This window comes from Chamaea fasciata, unplaced genomic scaffold (assembly GCF_029207755.1).
Source record: "Chamaea fasciata isolate MVZ Bird 193981 ecotype frontalis unplaced genomic scaffold, bChaFas1.0.hap1 SCAF_19, whole genome shotgun sequence".
In the NCBI taxonomy this organism is placed as follows: Eukaryota; Metazoa; Chordata; class Aves; order Passeriformes; family Sylviidae; genus Chamaea; species Chamaea fasciata.
In genome coordinates this window covers 11,137,605-11,160,526 of record NW_027094104.1, presented here as the reverse complement: position 1 = coordinate 11,160,526, position 22,922 = coordinate 11,137,605, and the positions used below count along the sequence as shown (strand labels likewise).

The 22,922-nt window shown below is 59.8% G+C and overlaps 1 protein-coding gene across 1 annotated transcript in view; it reads left to right on the top strand.

Annotated features, from left to right (window-relative positions):
* NTN1 (netrin 1) overlaps positions 1–22,922 on the top strand; it is a 69,621-nt gene continuing 46,699 nt past the window's right edge. The window contains exon 1 of the mRNA XM_066200411.1: positions 1–1,024. Coding sequence (XP_066056508.1) covers positions 1–1,024 — 1,024 coding nt within the window. The remainder of the gene's footprint in view (positions 1,025–22,922) is intronic.

The following is a 22,922-nucleotide window of genomic DNA, read 5'->3' as shown; positions in this document are numbered from 1 at the left end:
ATGCCGCGGAGGGGAGCGGAGGCGCCGCTGGCCCTGCTGCTGGCGGCGGCGTGGCTGGCGCAGCCCCTGCGCGGCGGCTACCACGGCGTGAGCATGTTCGCCGTGCAGAACGCCCAGCCCGACCCCTGCTACGACGAGCACGGGCTGCCCCGCCGCTGCATCCCCGACTTCGTCAACTCGGCCTTCGGGAAGGAGGTGAAGGTGTCCAGCACCTGCGGGAAGCCGCCGTCGCGGTACTGCGTGGTGACGGAGAAGGGCGAGGAGCAGGTCCGCACCTGCCACCTCTGCAACGCCTCCGACCCCAAGCGCGCCCACCCGCCCTCCTTCCTCACCGACCTCAACAACCCGCACAACCTGACCTGCTGGCAGTCCGACAGCTACGTCCAGTATCCCCACAACGTCACCCTCACCCTTTCCCTCGGCAAGAAATTCGAGGTGACCTACGTCAGCCTGCAGTTCTGCTCGCCGCGCCCCGAGTCCATGGCCATCCACAAGTCCATGGACTACGGCAAGACCTGGGTGCCTTTCCAGTTCTACTCCACGCAGTGCCGCAAGATGTACAACAAGCCGAGCCGCGCCGCCATCACGAAGCAGAACGAGCAGGAGGCGGTGTGCACCGACTCGCACACCGACGTGCGGCCCCTCTCCGGCGGCCTCATCGCCTTCAGCACCCTGGACGGCCGCCCCACCGCCCACGACTTCGACAACTCGCCCGTGCTCCAGGACTGGGTGACGGCCACCGACATCAGGGTGACCTTCAGCCGCCTGCACACCTTCGGCGACGAGAGCGAGGACGACTCCGAGCTGGCCCGCGACTCCTACTTCTACGCCGTGTCCGACCTGCAGGTCGGCGGGCGCTGCAAGTGCAACGGGCACGCGTCGCGCTGCGTCCGGGACCGCGACGACAGCTTGGTGTGCGACTGCAAGCACAACACGGCCGGCCCCGAGTGCGACCGCTGCAAACCCTTCCACTACGACCGGCCCTGGCAGCGAGCGACGGCCCGGGAGGCCAACGAGTGTGTGGGTGAGTCCCCGACGCTCCGGCACGGGCGGGCAGCGGGACGGGCACGGGGCGCCGAGGACCCCGGAGGGGAGGCGGAGGGAGGGCAGAGCCAAGGAGCCGCGGGGGACGGCAGCGAAAGGCGCGGGGACACACAGGGACACGCCGAGCAGCGCGGGGACAACCGGGGAGGCGTTCAGGGACACGCAGGGAGATGGAGAACGGGACACTGAGGAGCCGGTGAGCGTAGGGGTGAGGACGGGACGCCGAGGGAGCTCGGAGCGCCGAGCAGGGATGGGAAGGCACCCGGGAGCGCCGAGGTGGCAGCTCATGGCAGGGGACACTCGGGACCCCGCTGGTGACAACACCGAGGGACGTCCCGGTGCCAAACAGCGGCACGGGGAACCTGGGACCACCGGGCAGGGCACAGGAATTTGGGGCAGCGGACACCGACACGTGGGACGGGGACACCGGAGGCACCCGGCGGCGCAGGACGGGGTTAGCGGGGGACTCGGATGGGCAGAGCAAGCGGAGGCTCGGAAACGCGAGGCAGGAAAACCCAAGGAGCTCAGGAGAGGGGATGAGGGGCATTCAGGACTCCGGGAAAACGCCGTTCGTGTCCGGGGAAGCGCGGGGGGCCCTGGCCGGCCGGGCAGTGTCTCCGGTCCCGGGCCGGTCCCGGCCGGGGGCCCGCAGCTCACGGCCCGGCTCCGGTCCGGGTATCCCGGCGCTTCCCCGGGACACGGGCTCGGAGCCGCCGCAAAGCCCGAGAGGCTCCGCGCCCGGCCGGGACGGGGACGGGCTCTGGCCCTTTCCGGAGAGGGAAGGCGGCCGGGAGCAGGGCAGGGAAGCCCGGCAAAGCCTGCAGCTCCCGTCCTTGCGTCCTCCGGAGGTGCGGCCGGCCCTGGCAGGCGGCGGCGGGGACTTGAACGAGCCCCAGGGCCAAATGAGAACCGGGCAGCAGCCGGTTCGTTCCGTCCCGAGCGAGAAACGCGCGCCGTGCTGGCCGTCCCCGGGCGGAGACCGAGTGTCCCTCGCCTCTGCCGGGGCGGATCAGGGTTAAGGGTTCGGGGAGTCCTTTGGGGAGTCCGCACACACCCCGCCGAATGTTCCACCCCCGCTTCCCAGCGGGATCCCCGCGCGCTGCCGCTCCTCTCCTCGCGGTTTCGGGGGCCGCTGCTCAGCCGTGTGCCCGTGGGGACCCGGCCCCGGGGCTGGGCTGGCCCGGACTGGGCTCGGCTCCCCGCGCCGGGACCCCCCGGCCCCGCGGAGCGCAGCCCCGGCCCCGCCGCCCGCCGCCGCCGCCGCCTTGTTTACACGGAAAACACGGCCCCGTCTTCCAAAATATTTGCAGCTCCGAGGATAGGAAAAAAAAAAACAAACCCTCGCCGAGCGGCCGGGGTTGGCCGCCTTTTTTTTTTTTTTTTTCCCTTTTTTTTGGTTTTGTTTTCTCTCGTTTTTTTTCATTTTTTATTTTTTTTCCCCCAAATCACAATCAGATGTGTCCCTTGAAGAGAGAGCAATTTCTTCGCCGTCGTCTTCAGCAGGGAGGCACGGCCGAGGCGGGTTATCTGGCGGGGACAGGGACCCTCTCCCGCGGCCCGGCGGCACCGGGGCTCACGCGGTGGCGGCTCCGGGGGCGGGCGCGGGGTCCCGGCAGCCTCGGGGCGATGCTCGGCCCCGCCGCGGAGCCCCCCGGCTGCGGGGACGGGGGAAGCGGCCGGGAGGTGCCGGGTGCCCCGAGGCTGCCGGCCTCAGCTTCGGGTTCTCTTTTCCGCCGTCCCGCGGGTCCCGGCAGCGCTCGGGGATGGAGCCCCGCGTCTCGCTGACTTCCCAGCGCTGCCTCGAGGCCGGGGAGGCAGGAGGGATCCGGCTCTCGCAGCCTCAGCGCCGCTCCCCGCCTGCAGAGTCGCCGCTATCAGCGGTGCCGCGGGTTTCGGCGCGGTCTGGAGGTGCCATCGGACCCCCGGTCTACCCTGCGGGATCCCCAAAATGCTCCTGAAAACGCGTCCCTTCAGTTGTTGTGCTGGCGCCGTGCTCCTGCCGTCCTTCTCCCTCCCAATTTATTTCCAATCAAAGGGAAGCGAGCTCCCGGTTTCCAGTAAAACATGTCACTTTCATGCCAGGCTTTGCATTTCAGACCGTGTGCAGCCCCAGCCGCGTCAGGCTTCTGCAAACGAAAATCGCTCTGTTTTTTCCCTTTCCCGCCGACTTTGCTGGGAAGTGTATGTTTTGCAAGGACGAAACTACCGTAAACCAAATTTCCGCAGCCCAGTCCTGCGGCTCCTTCCCCGGAGCCGCACCTCTCGGTCTGTAAAACCGGGCACGGCCAAAAACCCCCGCGCCGCCCTGCCGAGCCCGCACGGCCCGGAGTAATCCCCCCGGATAAAGATCACAATAACCCCATTCAGCTCCCACCCACTCGCTCACGACCGCCGGCCCACCCTGGTTTCTCTCCCAAATCCCGAGAGAAAGTCAGCCCGGGGGTCAGCGGAGCCGCCTGCGCCGGGCAGGGCCGGGGGATGAGCGGGGAGCTGCTGCCGCTGCTGCCGTCGCTCGCTGGAAGCTCCTTCCAGCGCTGCAGAGCGATCAGAGCGTCCCGAACCGCCGTGCTGAGGGAAAGGTGAATCCGCCAAATCGGCTGAATTTGCATCAAGTAGCGGCGGGAGAACTGGTTGCTGTTTTTTTTTTTTTCTTTTCTTCCTCTTCTTTTTTTTTTTTTTTTTTTTTTTTAACAGAATTTGCTTTTTTTTCTCTCTCTCTGGAGAATCGTTGGGAGTTTTATTTTTTTTCTTTTAAATCCGAGGAGAAAGAAAAATTAGAGAATGCGTCTGCTTCGCTTAAAAATTTGGGTGTTTTCTTTGGTAAGCCCATTCCCCCTGCCAAAACTGAATCTTTGTTCCTATTCATGCTTATTTGGGGCTGAAAAAAAGGCAATGCTCTGGAGTTTCTGACAGAAAGTCAAAATTTCCCACGGGAACTTTTTTTTTGCCAGCCAGATCGAATTTTTCTCCCTAGCTCCTTGCGAGATCCCAGCCCTGCACGCAGAGAGGACAGGGCTCGTCCCAAGGAGATGTTCTCCAGGTTTCTGCTCCTGCAGAGCTTTTCACGGCTCCAGGTTCCCATCGGCTTCACCTGGCAAGTAACTCATCCACGTAGAGCTTGGCCTTGCGGTCCGGCTTTGGCCGGGCGCCTGGGAGCCGCAGGGCTCCAGGGAGGACTCGGCTTGGAGAAGAACTCGGAGGTCTGTTCTCCATCCTGCCTCTCCCCAGCTCGGCGCTGGGCCGGCCCAAGCCCCCTTCTGCAGCCCAGTTTGTCCTGGTGCAGCTTCCAGCTCCGCCGGGAGGGGAGATTGCAGCTGGGAAAGGTCTGAGCTAAAACAGCCATCAGAGCTTGTGTGGACACGGGAGAAGGCAGGCAGGGTCTTTGATCGGCATTAACATCACTAAAACACCACGGGCACCATTCCACGGCTCCTCCAGAATCCCGGTGTTGTGTAGGGAGCTGGGAATGAACCCGGACAAACACCCTCCCTCCGGTTTGCACGGAGCACCTTTGCCCGGGATCAAGCTCTGCTGGCCGAGGCCAGGCTCATCCCGCTGACAGGCGCTTGGAGAGCTCCAGACTCCCTTCCCAGCGCCGGATCCCCGCAGCCTTTCCCGGGTGGAGCCGGGAGATGTTCCCGGCGCCTGCAGGTGTTCCTGACGTCAGCGGTGCTGCAGGTGCCGGGCGCCGCTCGGGCTTTGGCCCTCGGCGATGCCTCGGGAGCCTTTAACAAAGCCGGGAGCGAGTGCAGGGAGAGAAAGGAAACACTTTGTGCTCCCAGATCGGGGATTTGGCACGGGCAGCACGGGGAGCCTGGTGCTGGACAGGCTCTGCTGCGCTGCCGAGGGGTTCCCAGGCTGGGATGTGTCTCATGTCAGAGCCATTTCCGAGCGAGTTTCTCACTCAGCAGAAAGGAAACTTCACCTCAGACAAGGAGTTGACCAGGAACTCCGAGAGGAGCGCCCGCCAAACACTCCTGATGAAAAACTTCCTTCCACTCAAACCTGGGCCTTTATCAGCTCCGTGGTGGTCCCGGGAGGCATCTGCAGGGCAGATCTGGCTAAAATAGCAAAATAAAATAGCAAACGGGCCCTCTCCACCCTCATCACAGCCAGGGAAACCCAATCCTCCCACATAGCCAGCTCCTCTCGCTCTGCTCCCACGGAGGGATGGGAGGGAGGGATTTCATGCCAGGGAGTTCCTGGTGTCCCTTATTGAATTCAGGTGGCCCCTTTCCTTTACCCAGCATTAATCACCTCTGCCTCAAAAGCCCTCCCGGTTCCCATCCTGTCAGTGGCCATTCTCCCCAGGCTGGCACTGTGGGATAGTGGAGAGCCCCATGAGATGACTCCTTCCTGTTCTCCTTGGCCTCCAAATGGAGGAAGGAGTCAGGCTGGTGGTGACTTTGGTGCTGGACAGTCCCTGCAGGGATTGCCTGTGAGGCAGCGCAGGGTCCGGGCACCCCCTGGGCCACCAGGGGCTGACAATGGCTCTCAGAGGCCGAGACACATCCCACCAGGGAGGGCTGGGCTGCTGGGAGATGTCCTTTCTGTCCTCTCCTCTCCCGTGTGTTGATGCTGAGGGGGACAGAGGGACAGAGGCGCCAGCTGCAGCACTGGGAAGGGACTGGCAGAGCTGTCAGGGCCTGGGCACACAGGGGCACATCCACTGCCCCTTCAGTTCCGTGCTGGGATGGGAGTCAGAGGAATAAAGTGGCGCTGCAAATCCGTCTGTGAGGAGAAAAGGAGTCTGAGTGTCCCCATGTTCACCCTGCTTATGGCCACATCTGTTCCAGAGGGATGGGGAAGGCTGCAAGCATCCATCCATCCATCCATCCATCCATCCATCCCTCCATCCATCCATCCATCCATCCATCCCTCTATCCATCCATCCATCCCTCCATCCATCCATCCATCCATCCATCCATCCATCCATCCATCCCTTCTTGCTTGGACAAACAACCACATTGCCAACCTGAGCAGAGAGGCTCTGAGCAGGGATCCCAAACTGCCCCTGCAGGATCCCCCAGGTCCCACAGAGGATCCCCGAGGTCCCACAGAGGATGCCCAGAGTCCTAAAGAGGATCCCCAGGGTCCCATAGGGGATCCCCGGGGTCCCACAGAGGATCCCCAGCGTGCCAGAGCAGGATCCACGCAGTGTCACCTCCTCTGCCCGCCCGAGGCAGTGGCTGGTGCCTGGATGTGGCAGCACAACCCGACTCTGCTGTGGCTGGACCCAGCTGGGGCTCTCAGGGGGATTTATTTTGGAGCTGCTCTGTGCTGGTGCTGCTTGTTGCCTCCTGATGATAACAGGAATGCTCATAATTTCTGATACCCAGGTTTGTCCTGGGCCTCCATTTTCCCGTTTATAGGGAGCAAAGGAGAGGGAGGGGGGCTCTGTAAAATCCCTTGGATTTGGTTGAGAAAGGCACAAAGACCTCGGTGGTCATGAAAACCCATCTCCCATCCCTGAGGATGAAGGGGAGATAAATTAAGAATACAGAGACAAATTTCTGTGCAGGGGCGATTGTACTGCTGAGCAGACGGGCGCTGTAGCCGCAGAAATTTGGGCCCAGGAGCTGCTGAGGCTCCAGCCTCCCAAGGTAACCCCACGTCCTTGTGCTCAGGAAACTGCAACTGCGCCTGGACCAGACCCTGAGAGGGCTGGACTTCGGGTGGCTCCCTGTGCCCTCCGCGGAGCCACAGCTCCTTCCCAGCCCCTCCTGGGGCAGCTCCCGGCGGATCGTGCTGCTCGAGCAGGGGGAGCTGTATTGCTGAGCAGATGGGTGCTGTAGCCATAGAAATTTGGGCCCAGGAGCCGCCGAGGTTCCCATTGTAGCCTCCCAAGGGAGCCTCGCATGGGCAGAGCTTTCTCACAGGCTTTTATTCTCAGGAAGCTTAAAGTTAAACTGATTTCCAACAGAAAGGTTTTTACACCAACAAACAAACAAACAAAAAAGCGCAGTTAAGGCTAAAACAAAACCAGGCTTGGCACTCCGGGTTGGACACTTGCCTTCCCTTGAGCTTGTCCACGGCTAATCTCTGCCCTCCTCTTTTCTGGGCCAAATCATGTCATCCTTATTCAGCCTCCGCTGTCCTCGCCTCGCAAACTCCCTGTGCCTGCCCGGGGGGAACGTGCTGCCTCTCCAGGGATGCAGCAGAAAGCACCCGAGGGCTCTGGAATCCCCAGTGCCTGCAAAAGCACTCCCAGGATTCCGGGGTTTTATATCCGGCCTGTGAAGTGGCAGCAGCTGGGCACACGAATTTGTCTCTGTGTTCTTAATTTGTCTCCCCTTCGTCCTCAGGCATGGGAGATGGATTTTTGTGGCCACCAAGGGTTGATGCCTTTTTTTGGCTTTAGATCTCTCCTGCCTCCCTTTTGTGACACCCGGTTTTTTGGTGGTGGTTTTGGAGGCTCTTGTGCTTTTTATGGGACTGCAGGATTTCATTCCAGGGAGTTCCTGGTGTGTCTCTTACTAAATTTAGATGATTCCTTTTCTCTACCCTGACTGATCACCTGCACCTCAAAACCCTTCCCAGTTCCCATCCTGTCTGTGACCGTTCTGTGGCTGGGCTGTGCCAGCAGGGTTCTGTTGAGGACTCTCTGGAGGATTTCGGGGTGCTGTGGTGAGTTTTTTCCTCCACCAGTTTTGTCCCGGGCAACATCCAGGGCACAGGAGATCCCGGTTCAGGATGGCTGAACAGTCTGGGCACCTGCCTGGCGTTGCAGACGCTGTAGATCATTTGACCCCTTAGCAGAAAAAAACCCCAAAGCAGCGCCAGGAGCCATCAAATCCAACATCCACCTTTTCCTGGCGCGGCTGCCCGGGGCATGGGACCCCCCCAACCCCGCGGCCGGGGGGACACAGGGGGGTTCACAGCCTCACCGGGATGATTTATTTACAGCCACATTCATGATCGCACCAGATTCCCGGCGGCGTTTCGGGAGAGAAGGGAGAGGATTCGGTGCCAGGATCAGCCCGTGCCGAGGGCTCGGGGCCGGGCCGGGGCTCGGCGGTGGCAGCGCCACAGCTGCTCCATCCCCGGGGTGCCTCCGGAGCGGTGGCTGCCGCTTGGCCTCCGCCGCTGCCATCAGCGGGAAGCGTTTGCTCTGCATTAGCCGAGCTCCCATCCCCGGCATCCCTGCCAGATCCCCGCGGCTTCCCGCACGGAGCGGGCACGGCCGCGGCTGGCACGGCTCAGCACGTCTCTGCAGCCCGGCGGGAGCGGGACGGGCGGCGTGTGTGAGCGGGGACAGGGACAGGGACAGGCGGATCCTCACCCCGGGCAGAGACCCATCCCCGCTGAGCACACTCCAGAGAGTCCGGAGAGCTGCGATGGGGCTGCCTGGAGTGACAGGCAGGCTTTTAAAAAGATATCTGTATAATGGATTTGGTTTATAAGGGGATTAGCAGGCCCTGGGGACTGATAAGGAGACGGGGAGGCTTTTCCTGCTCTCAGCCAGGGCGGCCGTGCAGGTTTTTGAGGCGGCAGAACGGGGTCTCGGCTGCTCCTCATCCATCCCAGGCAGAGGGAGCAGCGGCACGGAGAGGCTCAACCCCACACGGAGTGGGACTGTGCTTTAGGCTCGGCTGAAAACAGGGAATTAATGGTGGGGAGGGAAAAATCCCGTCTTCTTTTGGGAGATACCAAAGAAACAGATCCTGACCCGGCAGAGCACAGGAATGGAGGAGACCCTCAGCTCTGCTGGGAGATGAATTTGTGGGAATATTTTGTACACCGCTGTTTTTAGTGAGGACTGGAGTTCAAAAACTGATGGAGTGATGTGGGCAGAGAGGTTATTTTTTTCTGGGGCTCAGCGGGCACGGGGGGCATCGACAGCACAAACTGGGCACAGAACTGCTGCCCACAGCAGGCACCTCCTGCATTGCTGGGGTTGCGGAGGGCAGAGAGAGGACCAGGCAGGAAAGACCCTGGATTCATGGTCCACGGAGACCACGGAAGGAATCTTCCCGGGCAGAAATTTTCCTTTCCAGCCTTTTCCAAGTGTCTTGTGAGTGATGGGAGGGTTGAAAATTGTGCCTGCATCCCCCAGCTGGATAGAGCGTTGGAGAGCAGGGGAGGAGCAAACCTTCATTCCACCCTGTCCTGGAAGTGCAGGGTTTTCTAAATTATTTCACAGAGGGGCTGGAAGGGGCCTCTGGCTTTGCCCAACGCCTGTTGTCACCCAGGCTGTGGCTGCTGATGGAGAGGATCCCCTCTTGGGCCGAGCCAGGACACCTGGGGATGCTGCACTGGGAATCTCAGCCCAGTCCCTGCTCCCCTGGGGATGGAGTGGCGCAGGAGGCCCTGGCCATCTTCTGCCAAAAATGAGCAGCAAAAAGAGATCGTGTTGGCAGATGAGTGAAAATTCCAGTACAAGTAGGGTGAGAAACCCCGGGAATCTCTGCTTGAGGATCAAAGCTGCTGCATCTCCCATTTGGGGAGAGGATGGAGAGCCCAGGGCCTACAGCCAGCACCCCCAGTTCCCCCTGGGAAAGGGCAAAAATGCCACGAGGAACAGGAGCAGACAGTGCAGTGACCCAGGCTGGGAGCAGCCCGGCTCTGTGAGGGTTTTTTACACTAAATTTATCCTTTTTGACGTGCTGGCCTGGAAAACCCTCTCTGCCAGCGAGAAACAGGCACAGATTTGTTGGTGGTGCCTCACGGAGTGTTGAGAGCACTCCCCGGTGTCCCGGTGCACGAGGGAGGGAGGTGAGGTGTCTGGCCCTGTGGCCCAGGTGGGAATTGGAGGAGGAGCGGGGCAGGAATGCTGCTGGCTCAGCAGGCCCCGCGCTCCGGGCTCGCAGCCACGTCCGTGCCGGGGCTGTGCGCTCCCAGCTGTTCCCTCCCGGCCCGTCCTCGCAGCCGGCCCGGCACGGGAAGATGGATGAGGCGTCCACGTCATCTCCCCGGCGGTATTTCGGGGCCATCCATCACCCCGATCCCTGCCAGGGTGCTTGGGGTGGATCACTGCGATCTGGGCTTTGTTTTCACCATTACAACAACTTTCATTGGAATTATCATTAATTACCCTGTGGGAATCATTAGTGTCCCTTAATGGCAGCTCTGTGGGTACTCAGGGTGCGGGCTCAGGCAGTCAGAGCAGAGAGGGTGAGGAGAGAACAGACAGCACATATGACTGGAAAAGGGAATTTTAACCCTCACTGGGGACTGTTCCAGCGCTTGCTTTGCCTCACGGCCCCAAAAGGACTTTCCTTCAGGGTCCGGAGTGTCATCTCTGCCTGGTTCTGGGGAGAGCTGAGCCCTTCCAACAGGGAGGGGAGGAGAGGGGAGGGAGGGACAGTGCAGGCAGGTGAGACTCAAATCTCCCCGTTGGCGGCTTCCTCTTCATGCGAGACCTTCCCCCGGCTCCTCGTGGCCCGCGCGCTGCCCCAGCAGGCAGCGATGCCTGAGCAGAAGGAGCCGAGCCCTGGGGGACGTGCCAGAGGCATCAGGACACTGGAAATGGAGCAGGGAAGAAGGAAGGTAAAGGATGGGAAGCGCCCCGGGCAGGCGGAAAACGGCTGGGTTTTAAAACCAGAGTTTGTGGTGCCCCAGAGCAGCCTGAGGAGCATCCTCGGGGTGGGCGAGGCCGTTCCCCCAGGGCGCTGCCGAGAGTCTGTTGTTTCCCAGCCCCATCTGATAAGCGGTGCGGAACCAGCCCCGCGTTCTGCCCTCCTCTGTCAGCCCGTCCCGAGCCGGGGCTCTTCGCTGCCTCATCCTCCTCCCCCTTTCGCAAGAGGGAGTCAGCTCTGGTTAATGTCGGAGATGGAACGTGATTACCGAAAGCCTCATGAAATTAAATCCCTTCTCTTCAAAGCGGCCGGGGAGGGAGGGAGGGCGGCGGGGAGCGGCTCGCTGGCAGCGGCGGTGGCCGGGCGGATATTGAGGGAGCAGCAGCCCGGTGGCCGGCGCTGCCCCGCGCACAATCGGGCTCTGACAGTGGGAAGGCAAATACAAACAGCAGCTTGTGTTTGCACACAAAGGCTCCGCGCCCCGCCATCCCCGGCCCCGGGCTTTACACCCTCGGCTCTGGGGAAAAAAAAAAAAAAAAAAAAGTCCTGGGAGGGTTGGAGGGAGGGAAAGTCGGCTGCATATTTAGGGATGAATTGAACTGTGCAAACACGCCTTTGGGAAGCTCGCGGGGCAGTGCCTTGGATCAGCTGCCCGCCGGGGCTGGAACGCAACCGCTGCGCTTGAAAGGGCGACTTTCACGCTGAAGCAAAACGGGACAAAGGAAGATAAATGAAACGGGCTCCCGGCAGGGTTTGGTTTGTTTGTTTTTGTAACTCGGCTAATATTCCCGCATTGTTCAGCCCAGCGGCCCAGTGTCTGTCCTTCACACGCTGCTCGTAAATCGGGGCTGGGCGGGCGGCGCAGGCAGCGGGCGGTGCGGGAGGGATGGCACCAGCAGGACAGTGGCAGGACCAGCGGGACAGGGACGGGACCAGCGGGACAGGGATGGCACCAGCAGGACAGTGGCAGGACCAGCAGGACAGTGGCAGGACCAGCGGGACAGGGTCGGGACCAGAGGGACAAGGAGAGGACCAGTGGGACAGGGATGTGACCAGCGGGACAGGGACAGGGACAGGGAGAGGGACAGGATGAGCGGGACAGGGATGGGACGAGCGGCTCTGGGGACCAGGACTGTCCCCTGCGGCCGCTGCGGTGCCGGGCGTTGGGCGCTCCGCGGCCGCGGGGCCGCGCTGAGCTGGGCAGGGCTGCGCCGGAGCGGGAGCGCGCAGCCCCGTCTGTTCCCAGCCGAGCCTGGATTCAGCCGGCGGCGGGTTTGGGCGCAGATCAGCATCCGACAGAGACGTGTCAGGGGGGTCTGGGCACCAGCAGAGCTCTGCTATCGGCTCATTCCTCAGCCGAGCGCGGCGTGTCCTGATGGCTTTTCACGGAGCTGGCAGCAAATCTGAGATTTGTCCGAGTGGGGACACCCCAGGAACACCGTGGGGACACCCCAGGGAAACCGTGGGTACCAACTCTGATGTGCCAGCCCTCTCCATCCCGCCCCATCCCATGGAACACGCTCATCCTCCCCGTGCCAGGGATGGATCCCTGCAGAGCTCAGGGCCGGTCCCGTGGGATGGAGGTGAATTTAGGATTAGGGATTGCAGGGCGGACTCAGCCAGGTTGACACAGGCGCTCGTTTGATTGTAAGGATTAGAGGATCCCCAGCGCAAGCCTCGTCAAAATTCCCTTTCCCTCCGGATTTTAGGCAAAGCAGGTTTAACACCGCAACATTTCTCTAGTGCGAGCTGAGTAAGCAAAATTTAATAATCAGTAGCATAGCAGTTTAGCTCAAGTCAAAGAGCAAGAGCAGCGTCGCCTTTAAAACATTTGAGTAACATTTAATATCCTCTGTAGCATTTACTTTTCACAAGCCTCTGCAAAACCACCAAATGTTCACGGAAATTTGGCAAACTGACTTCTTCACAAATCCAGCCCCGCAGATGAGCTGTTCGTTAGTCTCCACAAAGTTTCACCCAATCCACAACAACAACGACAAAAAAAAAAAAAAAAATCCCCAACAAAACCCCAGACAGCGCCTCACGTGCTGGGGGCGACCAAAGAAATCCCCTGATTTGGGTGACCAATGAATGTCCCCAGCAATGAAAAGCGAACAATTTGTCGGCAGCCCCTGCGCTTGAAAAAAAAAAAAAAAAACAACGAATGATCCAAATTATTCAGCGAGTCTCTCTGGATAGTGAATCCATTGAAAAGGGGATCGAGACAGAGTCATAAATTATTCATTACCCAGAAGAGAATGAAATGCATATAATCATAACAATAATAATAACAACAATCGTGACACTAATAATAGCAAGCAGAGCCCGCGCAGCTCTGCCTGGAGAGCCAGGGAGCCGTGAAGCCTCCCAAACTTCATTTTCCATTTACCCCGGCCCCTATTTGGAGCGGCTGTGTTAAATAAAGGAACGCAAAGTGGGTCGACATTTGGAATAAATGTATTTATTGCAAATGATTGGACTCGCTTGCCTTGGTTGGGGGTGAGGGACTTTGTGCTCGGGTCCCTGGCAGGGAGCGGCTCCGTGGACTCACACTCATCCCTGCTAATTGCTCTGCAGAACGGATTTCTCCGTGTCCTGGGCTGCCTTTAAGGAGCCTTTGGAAGCGGCTGCAGCGGAGGCATGTCCTGTCCCTGTGTCGCAGGAAAATTTATGGGAGTCCACGGGCTGAAAGAGGAGCGGGAAGTGCCGGCCTGACACATCCCCGGGCTCTGACTCCTCCTGGCTTCAGCGGGTCCTGCCCGCGGAGTCACCGAGTGCGGGGGCTGAGGGGAGGCCGCAGCACTTGTCACCCTGCCCGCCACTTTCCTGCTGTCGCTGGCACGCCTGGCCTTGGCCGGGACAGCCCCAATCCGCCTCGGCTCGGTGCCTTTCGGCTCCCCGGCGATTTCTGCCGCCCCGGGCACCCGAGCTTTCCTTTGGGCATCTTTGACTTGGAAGCTCCTTCCAGCGGCCCCCCTCGGGGGCGTGGGGGATTTTCTCCTCCACGGGGAGCTCTCTGCTGGGCGATATGGAACATTCCACTCCATTCCTATGCCCGCCCCGCGGTGCGAGGAGCCCGGCTTCCCCTCCGGCATGCAAATGAACCGCGGCGCAGGGGCTCGGCCGTGGCACTCGGCCATCTCCCCGGCGGTTCCCACAGGTGGCCCCGTGGTCGCAGGGAGGGCTCGGAGGGGCCCGAGGGTCCTTCCTGAGGCTCCCTCGGAGCTTCCTCCACCTGCCGCTCTGCGGGAGGACAGGAGAGGGCTCCCGCTGTGGGGGGAAAAAATGACATTTTTAAAGCTGAGGAGCGGCAGGTTGGGCAGGGAAGGGGTGAAGCACTTGCCTCGCCCGGCTGTATCACCCCTGGGTGCTGCAGAGGGGGCTCAGCACCCGCAGGGTTGGCGTCGGGGGGGCTCGGGGCTGCGGCAGGACCAGCCCGTGGGGACAGTTTGGACAGCGGCGCTGAAATAGCGTCACAGAGATGGGTTTGTCGGTTCGGTGAGTCAATCTGCAGCTCAGGCCGAGCCTGCCCAGGTCGGGAAGCTGTGAGGGGATGGGGGAGACGAGGCAGGGGCTGAGCCCGGTGCCGTCAGCCGGGTTTGGGGACACGTGGGACATGTGGGGCCCCTCCCTGCGGCCCGGCAGGAGGGCTGAGCTCGCACATCCTCTGCTGCCGGGCAGCTGCGAGCGGCGGGGAGCAGAAGAAAGAGTTCCTGCTGGCATTTTTGTTGGAAGTCGCCTGAGTATTAAGTGGAACACGGTTTTCATTACCAGCTCCGTTTTGGTGCAATAAATCATGAACTAGAAACACGCTTCTGGCCCGGATTCTGCCCTCAGTTCTGAGTGGCAGTAACCAGAGGCAAAATCCAGCCTCGGCTCCAGCCCTACAGCCCATATGGTCACCTTTTGGAATTCATTTCTTCTGGTAATTTCTGTGTAATTAGACAGCACCGAAGGCTGCTTCCTCTCCTGGGCGATTCATGGCGCTGATCTCGTGCCAAAGGTGCAGAGCAGCGCCCGAACCTGCGAGGAGAGACAAGCTCAGCCTCCGGGTGACAATCGGCACCCTGAGCAAGGGGACACCCCCAGAGCCCTGGGAGGAGCTGGGGCCACCGAGCAGCAATGCAGCACAGAGCCGGCCTTTGCTGGTGGGCTGGAAAGAGAGCACGGAGTGTCTGTGCGAGCTCCAGCTGCTGCTGGAATATCTGGGAGGTCACTCCTGCCGAGCAGGCTGCAGGAACCTGTAATTGCAACAGATGCTCTCCAACAGCGGCGGCCCCGTGGGGGAGCAGGGCCGCTCATCTCCCCCCCCCCCCAGGGCAGCAATCTAATTTATATCTCATAAGACAGTTTTATTTTTCGGGATTACCGACGGAGTCCGTGCCAGAGAGCCCCGCGGGCTCCGGCCGCTGCCTCGCTGCTGCTGCTGCCTCAGACAGGGGGAGTGCAGGGTCGTAAAAGAGACTCCTCGTGCTGGGTTATGGGGCCTATAAAATTATCCCTGCGAGGAGCCGGCGGCCCGGCTAAACGAGCGGTTTAAATGGTTTAAATGCACAACAAAGGCAGCCCCTCGCCCCCCCTGGCAGCTTCCGTATGAGCCCGGAGCTCCGATGGGGAGGAGAGCCGTGGTGGGTGGGTTTGAGGCAGGCTGCTGTGTGCTCAGATCAGAATCGGAATCAGAATCGGAATCAGAATCACCAGGTTGGAAGAGACATCTTCTGTGCACCCAGCTCTGGAAATCACACTCACTTGGTCAGGAGGGTGCGGCCGTGTCGGGTGAACATTTCCACCCATGGGAAGCACTCTGCAGGTCGGTCAGTCCATCACATCTGTGCTGGGGAGCTAAAACTCAGCTCCTCGTGCTCAGTCCCAGTGTGAGATGCCAGGCAGGGAACAGCCCCTCAAGCCCCTGGTTGTTGTCTGGTTTCAGAGTGGACACAGCCCGGGCACGGTGAGAGCAGCTTGTCCTCGCCCCGTGAGCTGGGACAGCCCCAGCCCTTCCCAGGCTGCTTCTCCCACCACCCCAAACCTCACAGGCTCGTGTTTTCCTTCGCTCCTTCCTCTCACAGCAGCAGAGAGAACCTGGGGAAGCAGGAGCTGTACCCCACTGTGACAAACAGAAAAAAATTACCGAATCCTCTGAGAGGAGAGAAAATCCCTCTGGCTTTACCCCCAGCAGCACTGTGCACTCAGGAGCCGTGGCTGTGTGTGGACCTGAGCACTTTTGAGGGACACAAAGGGACAGCCCAAGGTCTGTCCCTGCCCCGGGGTGGATGCTGGGGAAGCAGCCACAGCCTCCAAACAGCTCTGCAGGCTCCCAGCCTCCTGAGAGTTTAATTTTTTGGGAAGCTTTAACATCCCCAGCTTACCAAGCTCTGAAAGAAAGGTCAGCTAATCCTTCCCAGCGTGTGAATGAATTCAGGCCCAGGAGTGAGATTACCAGCCAGGGGAACGGGGGATGCAGGGACCCTTCCCACAGTCAGGCCATTCCAAAGAAATGGACCTTTTATTCCAGTTCTCATCCCCCGGGGGCAGGGAGGGGGTGGGCAGGCAGGCCCAAAGCACCCAACTCCTCCCCCCGCAGCGGGGTGCAGGGGAGCCCTGAAGGAGACCTGAGGGTCCCCACCCATGGGGGCACAGCAGGGCCACTGGGGTGTCCTGTGGGCACTGAGCAGCACCCATGGCCTTTGGATGCCCTGCAGTGGGTGTCAGCTCAAGCCTTTAGGAAAAAAAAAAAACAAACCAGGGTCGTTATGTCCCTCTTTGGCTGGGTTTAGCTTGCAAAGCCCTGGGAGAGGCCTCAGCAGTGCTGAGGTGCTGCCTGGCCCTGGGAGCCCCTCAGCCCTGGGTGCTCTGCAGGTCCTGCAGGTCCCACGGGGAGCTCAGCACCTCCCTGCTGTCCCAAAAGCGAGGGGAGGGATCTCTCACCCCCCCCCTCAGCACCTCTGGGTGCTCCCAGATCCCTCCTGCAGGGAATAAACCCCTGGTGCTGGCGGGAGGGGTCCGTGTGATGGGAGGTTTTCACACCAGGCCATCCAGACCTGTCCTGGAGGCGTCTGTGCTGCTGTGAAATCCAAAGTTTAATTACACAGGAGCCTGGACTCTGAGTAAAAGCCCAGATCACGCTGAGGAAATGCTGAAAGCCAGTCCCCAAAGGTGGATTTCACCGGCAGGATCAGGGCAGGGGCAGGAAGGAGCCCTGCAGGGCTGTGGGATGTGCTGGGGCCGGGAGCAGCCTTCCCTCAACTGTGACACCGGCGACAGCAGCAGGGACAGCCTGGTGCCACCAGAGGCAGTTTGGGAGCAGCCTGTGGGGACAAGGGCAGAGCAAAAGGACGGGGGCTCACGCAGAGGGACAGAGTGCAGGACAGTCATGAGCTGCAGGGTCAAAACCAGACCCACCTGCCTTTTGGGAGGGGATTTCCTCTCACTTTCTGGGGAGTTTCCGGCTGATCAGAAACCTGATCTGGAACCAAGCTGATGTTGGAGTGTCTGAGTGTGACAGCTGGTGTGACACGCAGCCCCCGTCCCGGGGAAACTGAGGCAATGAGCCCCCAGAGAGGCTCCCTGGTCCCAATTCTCTTCCTTTCCCCAGTCCTGCTCCGCTTTTACTCCAATTCTCGCTTTGCTGGGAGGAAAGAGAGGATCCTTGCCGTGATGGGAGTAAAGAGAGGACCCTTGCAGTGCTGGGGAGGGTTAACCTGGAGCCCGTGGGATTTGGGGGGATTCTCAGGTCAGTCTGGTTTCAGGCTGGGCCGGTTTCGGGTGTGCCCGAACATTTCCATCTCGTTTTGCTGTCCCTAAACGGGGACAAACATTAACCACGGGCGGCTGTGGGACAGACACCGTGCCCTGAGCGGAGAGGGCTGTGCCAGGAGGGAGGAGAAGGGGACAGCGCTGTCTCGGGCAGGACAAGAGGGTCCATCCCGTGGCCCTGCCTGTCCCCTCGTGTCGCCGCCCTGGGTGAGCCCATCCGAGCCTCCCCGCCCGCCCCCTCCCCAGCTCCCGCTCCCGCAGACGTCGCCCCCAGCTATTCAGCCTCTCTCCGGATCATTAAACATATTGAGCAACACCAGTCCTGTGACTGGTTAATTAGTAAAGACCTGACTAATTAGTTAATCGTGTTTACCGAGTGCTTTGAGAGCGCTCAGTGTTATTATTTTTAATTACGGCTGGCCCCGGGCGCCCCTCCCCTCCGCATGCCGAGCCTTGCAGGGCTCACCGCCTTTGTCTCCGCCGCCCCAGCCCGGGTCTGGGGTGGGAATTTGCCTCTTCTTCCCCGCTCACCAGGTCTTCTTAACAGCCTCTTGGGCGGGGTCTAGAAAAGCCCCACCTAAATTTGACTGGGACACTGAACCGGCTCTTCCCAATCCATCCCACCCCTGGAGGAGTCAGGGTTGGTGCATGGGAGGCTCTGCAGAGCGGAGCTCCCCTCGTCCCACATCCCTCTCCCCACCTGAAGGGAGGATCAGCCGACTTCCAGCCTTGTTCTCCCTCCCCAGATCCCGCCCTCAGCCGTGGGCACCTGGGATTTAGGAGCTTCTCATCCTGTATGAGGGAAATCAGATCCCAGCAGGACATTCCCAAATCTGCGTGGGGCTGGTCACAAGGAGAGGACAGGCAAAGGTTCCATCTGCCCAGAAGCACGTGAACGGGGTTTGTCAGTCAGGGGAGGCCCTTGACATCTCTGAAGAATCACCAAGCCTGGTCTCTTCGGGACTGTCTTAATCCGTAAAAATGTCACCAGCTCGTTAAGGACCCTCGTAAGGAGCCCCAGCCCCCCTGATCACTGTGGGATCTGCAGAGGAGGCTGCCAGCACTAGCTGCAGGAGCAGCCCCACCTCCACAGCGAGGGGAAATCTGCCTCTGGAGCACACCACGAGCTGGAAAAGCCACCCAAGGCTGCCAGGGGAGCAGGGCTTGGGGGTATTTCTGTCCTGGGAGGTGGTTGGGGTGCACACGGCCAGTGACAGTGACCCCAGTGCCGCTGCCCTCACCCCGGCCCTGCAGTCCCCGGGCTGCAGCTGGGACCTCTTTGCTTCTGCTCTTGTACAACCCCCCGAGGTGTGCTCAGGGCCTGCCTGGCCAGGTGACACACGTGAGCGGCCGGTGCCACCCCCGGGCTGTGCTGATGGGGCGGGGATGCCGGCTGGGAAGTGGGGAGGAGTTTCCCTCTGCACCCTGCATTTCCTCCTGGAAACCCTTCCTCCCTTCTGGGCTGCCTAAAACGGGCACCAGTTTATAACGTCAGTGACGATGGGGATGGAGGCCAGCCCCAGGCTCTGGGTCTGGCCACACTGGGCCAGAGAAAGCCCTGTTGGTGCAGGACCCTGCTCCAACCTGAGCAGCACCTCATCGCCTGGGAGGTGCCTGAGTATGGAGCAGCCACGTGGCAGTTGGGGTTTCCCTGTACTTTGGGGGTTTCCCTGTAATTTAGGGATTTTCTCTGTACTTTGGAGGTTTCTCTGCACTTTGGGGTTTTCTCTGTAATTAGGGAGTTCTGAACCACAAATGGAATCCCTGCAGTTCGTTTTAGTGACGTATCAGTGGTAAGAGTGGTTTCATGGCTTCCACTTCTATGGATCACACCTCCCGGACATTTTCGAGTTGTTTATTGCATTAACCGGCACAAGATGAGGGCTTAAAGAGGGTGGGACCATTTGGAGTGTGGAAATTTGATTCTCAGCTGTGCTGCGTTTGTCTCCCTGTGTGCAAAGGTCAGCAGGGGCCCTGGACCGTGCATGGGCTGTGGCCCCAGCCTGTTGTCACCCCCAGGAGGGAGCCCATGGGTCACTGGGTGCCTGCAGGGAGGGCAGGAGCACCAGAGCTCAGTTTAGTTTCTTCCACGAGACCAACTTTCCCCCTTGTCCTCCCTCCTGCCAGAACCATCTCTTGGCTCCATGAAGCTCCTGCAGCCAGGGCACACGGAAGCCCTTTTCATCCTCCCACTGCTGGGGAGGGGGAAACTCCTTTCCTGCCAAGTCCTGGGCAAGGCAAGACCCCGAGCTCTGCTCCTCATCCCGGGGGTGACAGGGTGGCACCGCGTCCCTCGGTGTCACAGCTGTCCCTCTGCTGAACCTCAGCCTTTCCAGGCAGGAGGAGAGGCTGCTCCATCTCTTCAGAGAGAGGCAGAAACCCAGGCAGGGAGGGAGACAGACAGGGCTGCACCTGGGAGCTGTCACGGTTGGTTTTCCAGCTCCGCACGGGCAGTGACAGCAGCTCCGTGGGGGCGTGAGCAGGAGGAGCGGGGCAGATTTATGGCCGTGGGTCAGGCTCAGGCTGAGCCAAACCTCCTGCCTAGCATCAGTTTTATGGAGGAGATGAAGTGCAGAACCTCCAGTGCGGGCGCCCTGTGAGAGGAGAAGCCCAGGAGAGCAGGAACCAGGGAGTTGTGTGAGGGGCCGTCCTGCCCCTCTCCCTGCTCTGCTCGGGTCTCTTCTTCCCAGGCCGGGTTTGGGCTTGCACTGAGCAGGCACGAGCAGCCCCCAGCAGCTGCTGGGGCTGGTCCCACGGAGCCCACGAGCTGTGAGCCATGAGCAGAGCAGCTGGAGGCTGCAGGAAGCGGGAGGCAAGAGCTCCCCTCTTTACAAAACAAAATAAAATTCACAGCAATTCCCAGCCCTGCAGGAGAGAACAAGGCCAGACAGAGAACTGAAACCTCGGAGACAATCCCAAATCCAACACCCTGTTGGGCACTGGGACTGCCAGGCCGGGGAGATGCCTTGGGGATTGTCACACCACCACAGGACACGAGGGCCCAGGCAGTGCCAGGGCTTCCCTTTCTGGCCAGACACCCGGACTGAAACTCTTGTAAACTCAGAAGCTCCTAGAAAAGATCAGGGGAAATTCCTGGAGGCTCCCCGAGATCAGCTAGGACTGACCTTTCTTCCAGATGTGGTGGGATTGTCACTTCATCACTGCCTGGCACGGACAGCCGGGTTTCAGCTGGGCTTTGACGAGTAATTGATGGATGGTGCAATGGTTATTGTCCCCGCGGTGTCCCCACACTGTCCTCTTTGGCAATGCCCTTTGATGTCCCTCTCCAAAGGCCGGGGCAGCTCCTGCCCTTTCCCTGCCAAGGGATACCCAGTCAAACGTAAGGATCCCTTCATCCTTCCAGCGCCGTGGGCAGGCCATGGGGCTCCTCACACTCGGATGCAGAGGGTGACAGAGGGATTGGGTGGCCCCAGGGAGTGACTGTGGGAGGAAAGGGGGGGCTCAGACGCTCTATGGACATGTAAGGGGAGCCTGAGTCCTTCTTTGTGTTTGTGCTGGTAGGAGAAAATCGAGCATGGTCTGCACACCTTGGGACTGGGAAGGGATTGGGAAGGGATTTTGGGAAGGCTGGGCCTCGTTCCTGGGGAGCAAAGCCCAGGGAGGGCCGTTCAGCCCAGGGAGCCGTGTCAAAGCAGGGATATAATGGCAGATTACAGGGAATTCCTGGGGTGGCATTGAGCTGCCCGGCCCGGCTCAGCCCAGGCAGTAACATCCAATGTGCTGCCCCAGCTCCCCCGGCAGGAAAAGCCCAGCTGGCCCTGCCCCAGAGCCCCGTTTGTGCTGTCACCGAGTCACTGACAGGCTGCCCTTTCCTCACACCATCGGCTCCCCAGGAGCCTCTCCCGGGGTGTTTTGGTGCCTCAGTTGGTCTGGGGTGGCCCGGAAAGGGCCGGGCAGGGTGCCCGAGGTCCTGCAGAGCTGGAGCTCCACTCAGCACAAACACACCCCAAGCCAGCAGGTGGGATTTGGGAAAACCCTGGATCCCAAATCACTTTTTTCTCGCTGGCATCCTTTTTTTTTGTTGTTGTTGGGACTGCTGATGACTGTGGGCAGCAGCAAGGCGTGGGCTAGCCCCTGGGAGGGAGATATTATTCCCCTCCTTTTGTGCCCGGGCCGTGTTTGAATTGGGAAACAAAGCTGAGCAGGCTGTGCCTCCTGTTGGAAGCCTTCCTACCCCGCTGGGGATCCGGGACCTTTTCATCTCAGCCCGTGCACTCCAGAGGCTTCTGCCTCTTCCCATCTCTAAGTCTTTAGTAAATATCAGAAAAGAGAACATAAAGGCGATCCCCAGGGCTCAGCAGTGTTACCTTCCCTGCATTAAACAGGGACGGGGGGAAGGAAAACAGATATTTATCCTCGTTTTAGCATTTTTCATGTGGTGCTTGAGGAGAGTAAAGAACATTTAGCCTGATTTTGCAAGCTGGGGACACTGTGCAGAAGGCGGATTTTAGTCTTCGTGTTTGTACCCAAATTTCATGGGGATCCAGACCCTGAGCCACGGGAAGGGGAAGAAAGCAGGGCCAGGCAAGTGCCAGCTGGGATGTTCCCATCCCAGCGATTCTGGAGCCATGGGCAGAGCAGGAAGGGACAGGGAGAGCTCAGCCCCCTGGAACCATCTGGGCACAGCTCAGCTGCAAACCAGCCCCCTAAAACTAACCCAGGAGTCAGGGGAGGCAGCAGGCAGATCAGGGAGGTTGTGGCCTGCAGGGAAGGAAGTTACATTGCTGCTAAGAAAGGAACAGTTTAAAAAACATCCAACTCCTTTTAATTTGCTCTCTCAGATTTGATGTGAATGTTTGGAGGGAGCTCTTCCCTTTCGATGAAGTTTGTGATTATCTGATGGAAGGCAATTCAAAACAGGACAGGAATATTTCCCTTTTTTTTTTTTTTTTTTGTCTGAAACCCAAACTTTTGGCTTGGCTTTCAAAACCCCAAATGAAATCATTTAAATCTGAAATACGCCCAGGAACGTTTCTACTACGTTGCGATGTTTTTCTTCGGGAAAATGAAAATCCTTCCTCCCACAGCCTCGGATTCCTGTCTGAGGCTCCGAGTGATCAGCTCGAGGTTTGACACCCAGGCAAGAGTCCAGCTCAGCTCCCCAGCTCTGTGCTCTGACACCAGCAGCAGTTGCACAATCCTGTTATTCCCCCTGCAGAGGAACACCGCAGGAAGAGGTTTCCTGGCTCAGGTTTGTGGATGGCACTTCTCCGCCTGACTAACGATGTTCACATGTGCTTGTTGGTCGTTCTTTTTGCTCTTTAATATTTCCTTTTCCTCCAAAGCCAGGCCAGGTTTGCTGCTGGGTTCATCTGATGTCTCCAGGGCAGCTGTTTGTCCCTGCTCCTGCTGTCCCTGAGGGGCTGGGGAGCTCCAAGGTGGCTCAGGGGACATTCAGAGCGTCCCTTGCCCACCCTGCCATGTCCCCTCTGCACAGAGCTGCCACCTCAGGAGCGTTCCTCCCTCCCAGCAGTGCCAGCTGTGGTGCAGGAGGTGTGAGGGAGGTCAGGGCTGGGGGTCACAGAGAGCACCAAAATCTGCTCCTGCCAGCCTTGGAGCAGTGGGGAGACCTGGGAGGCGACA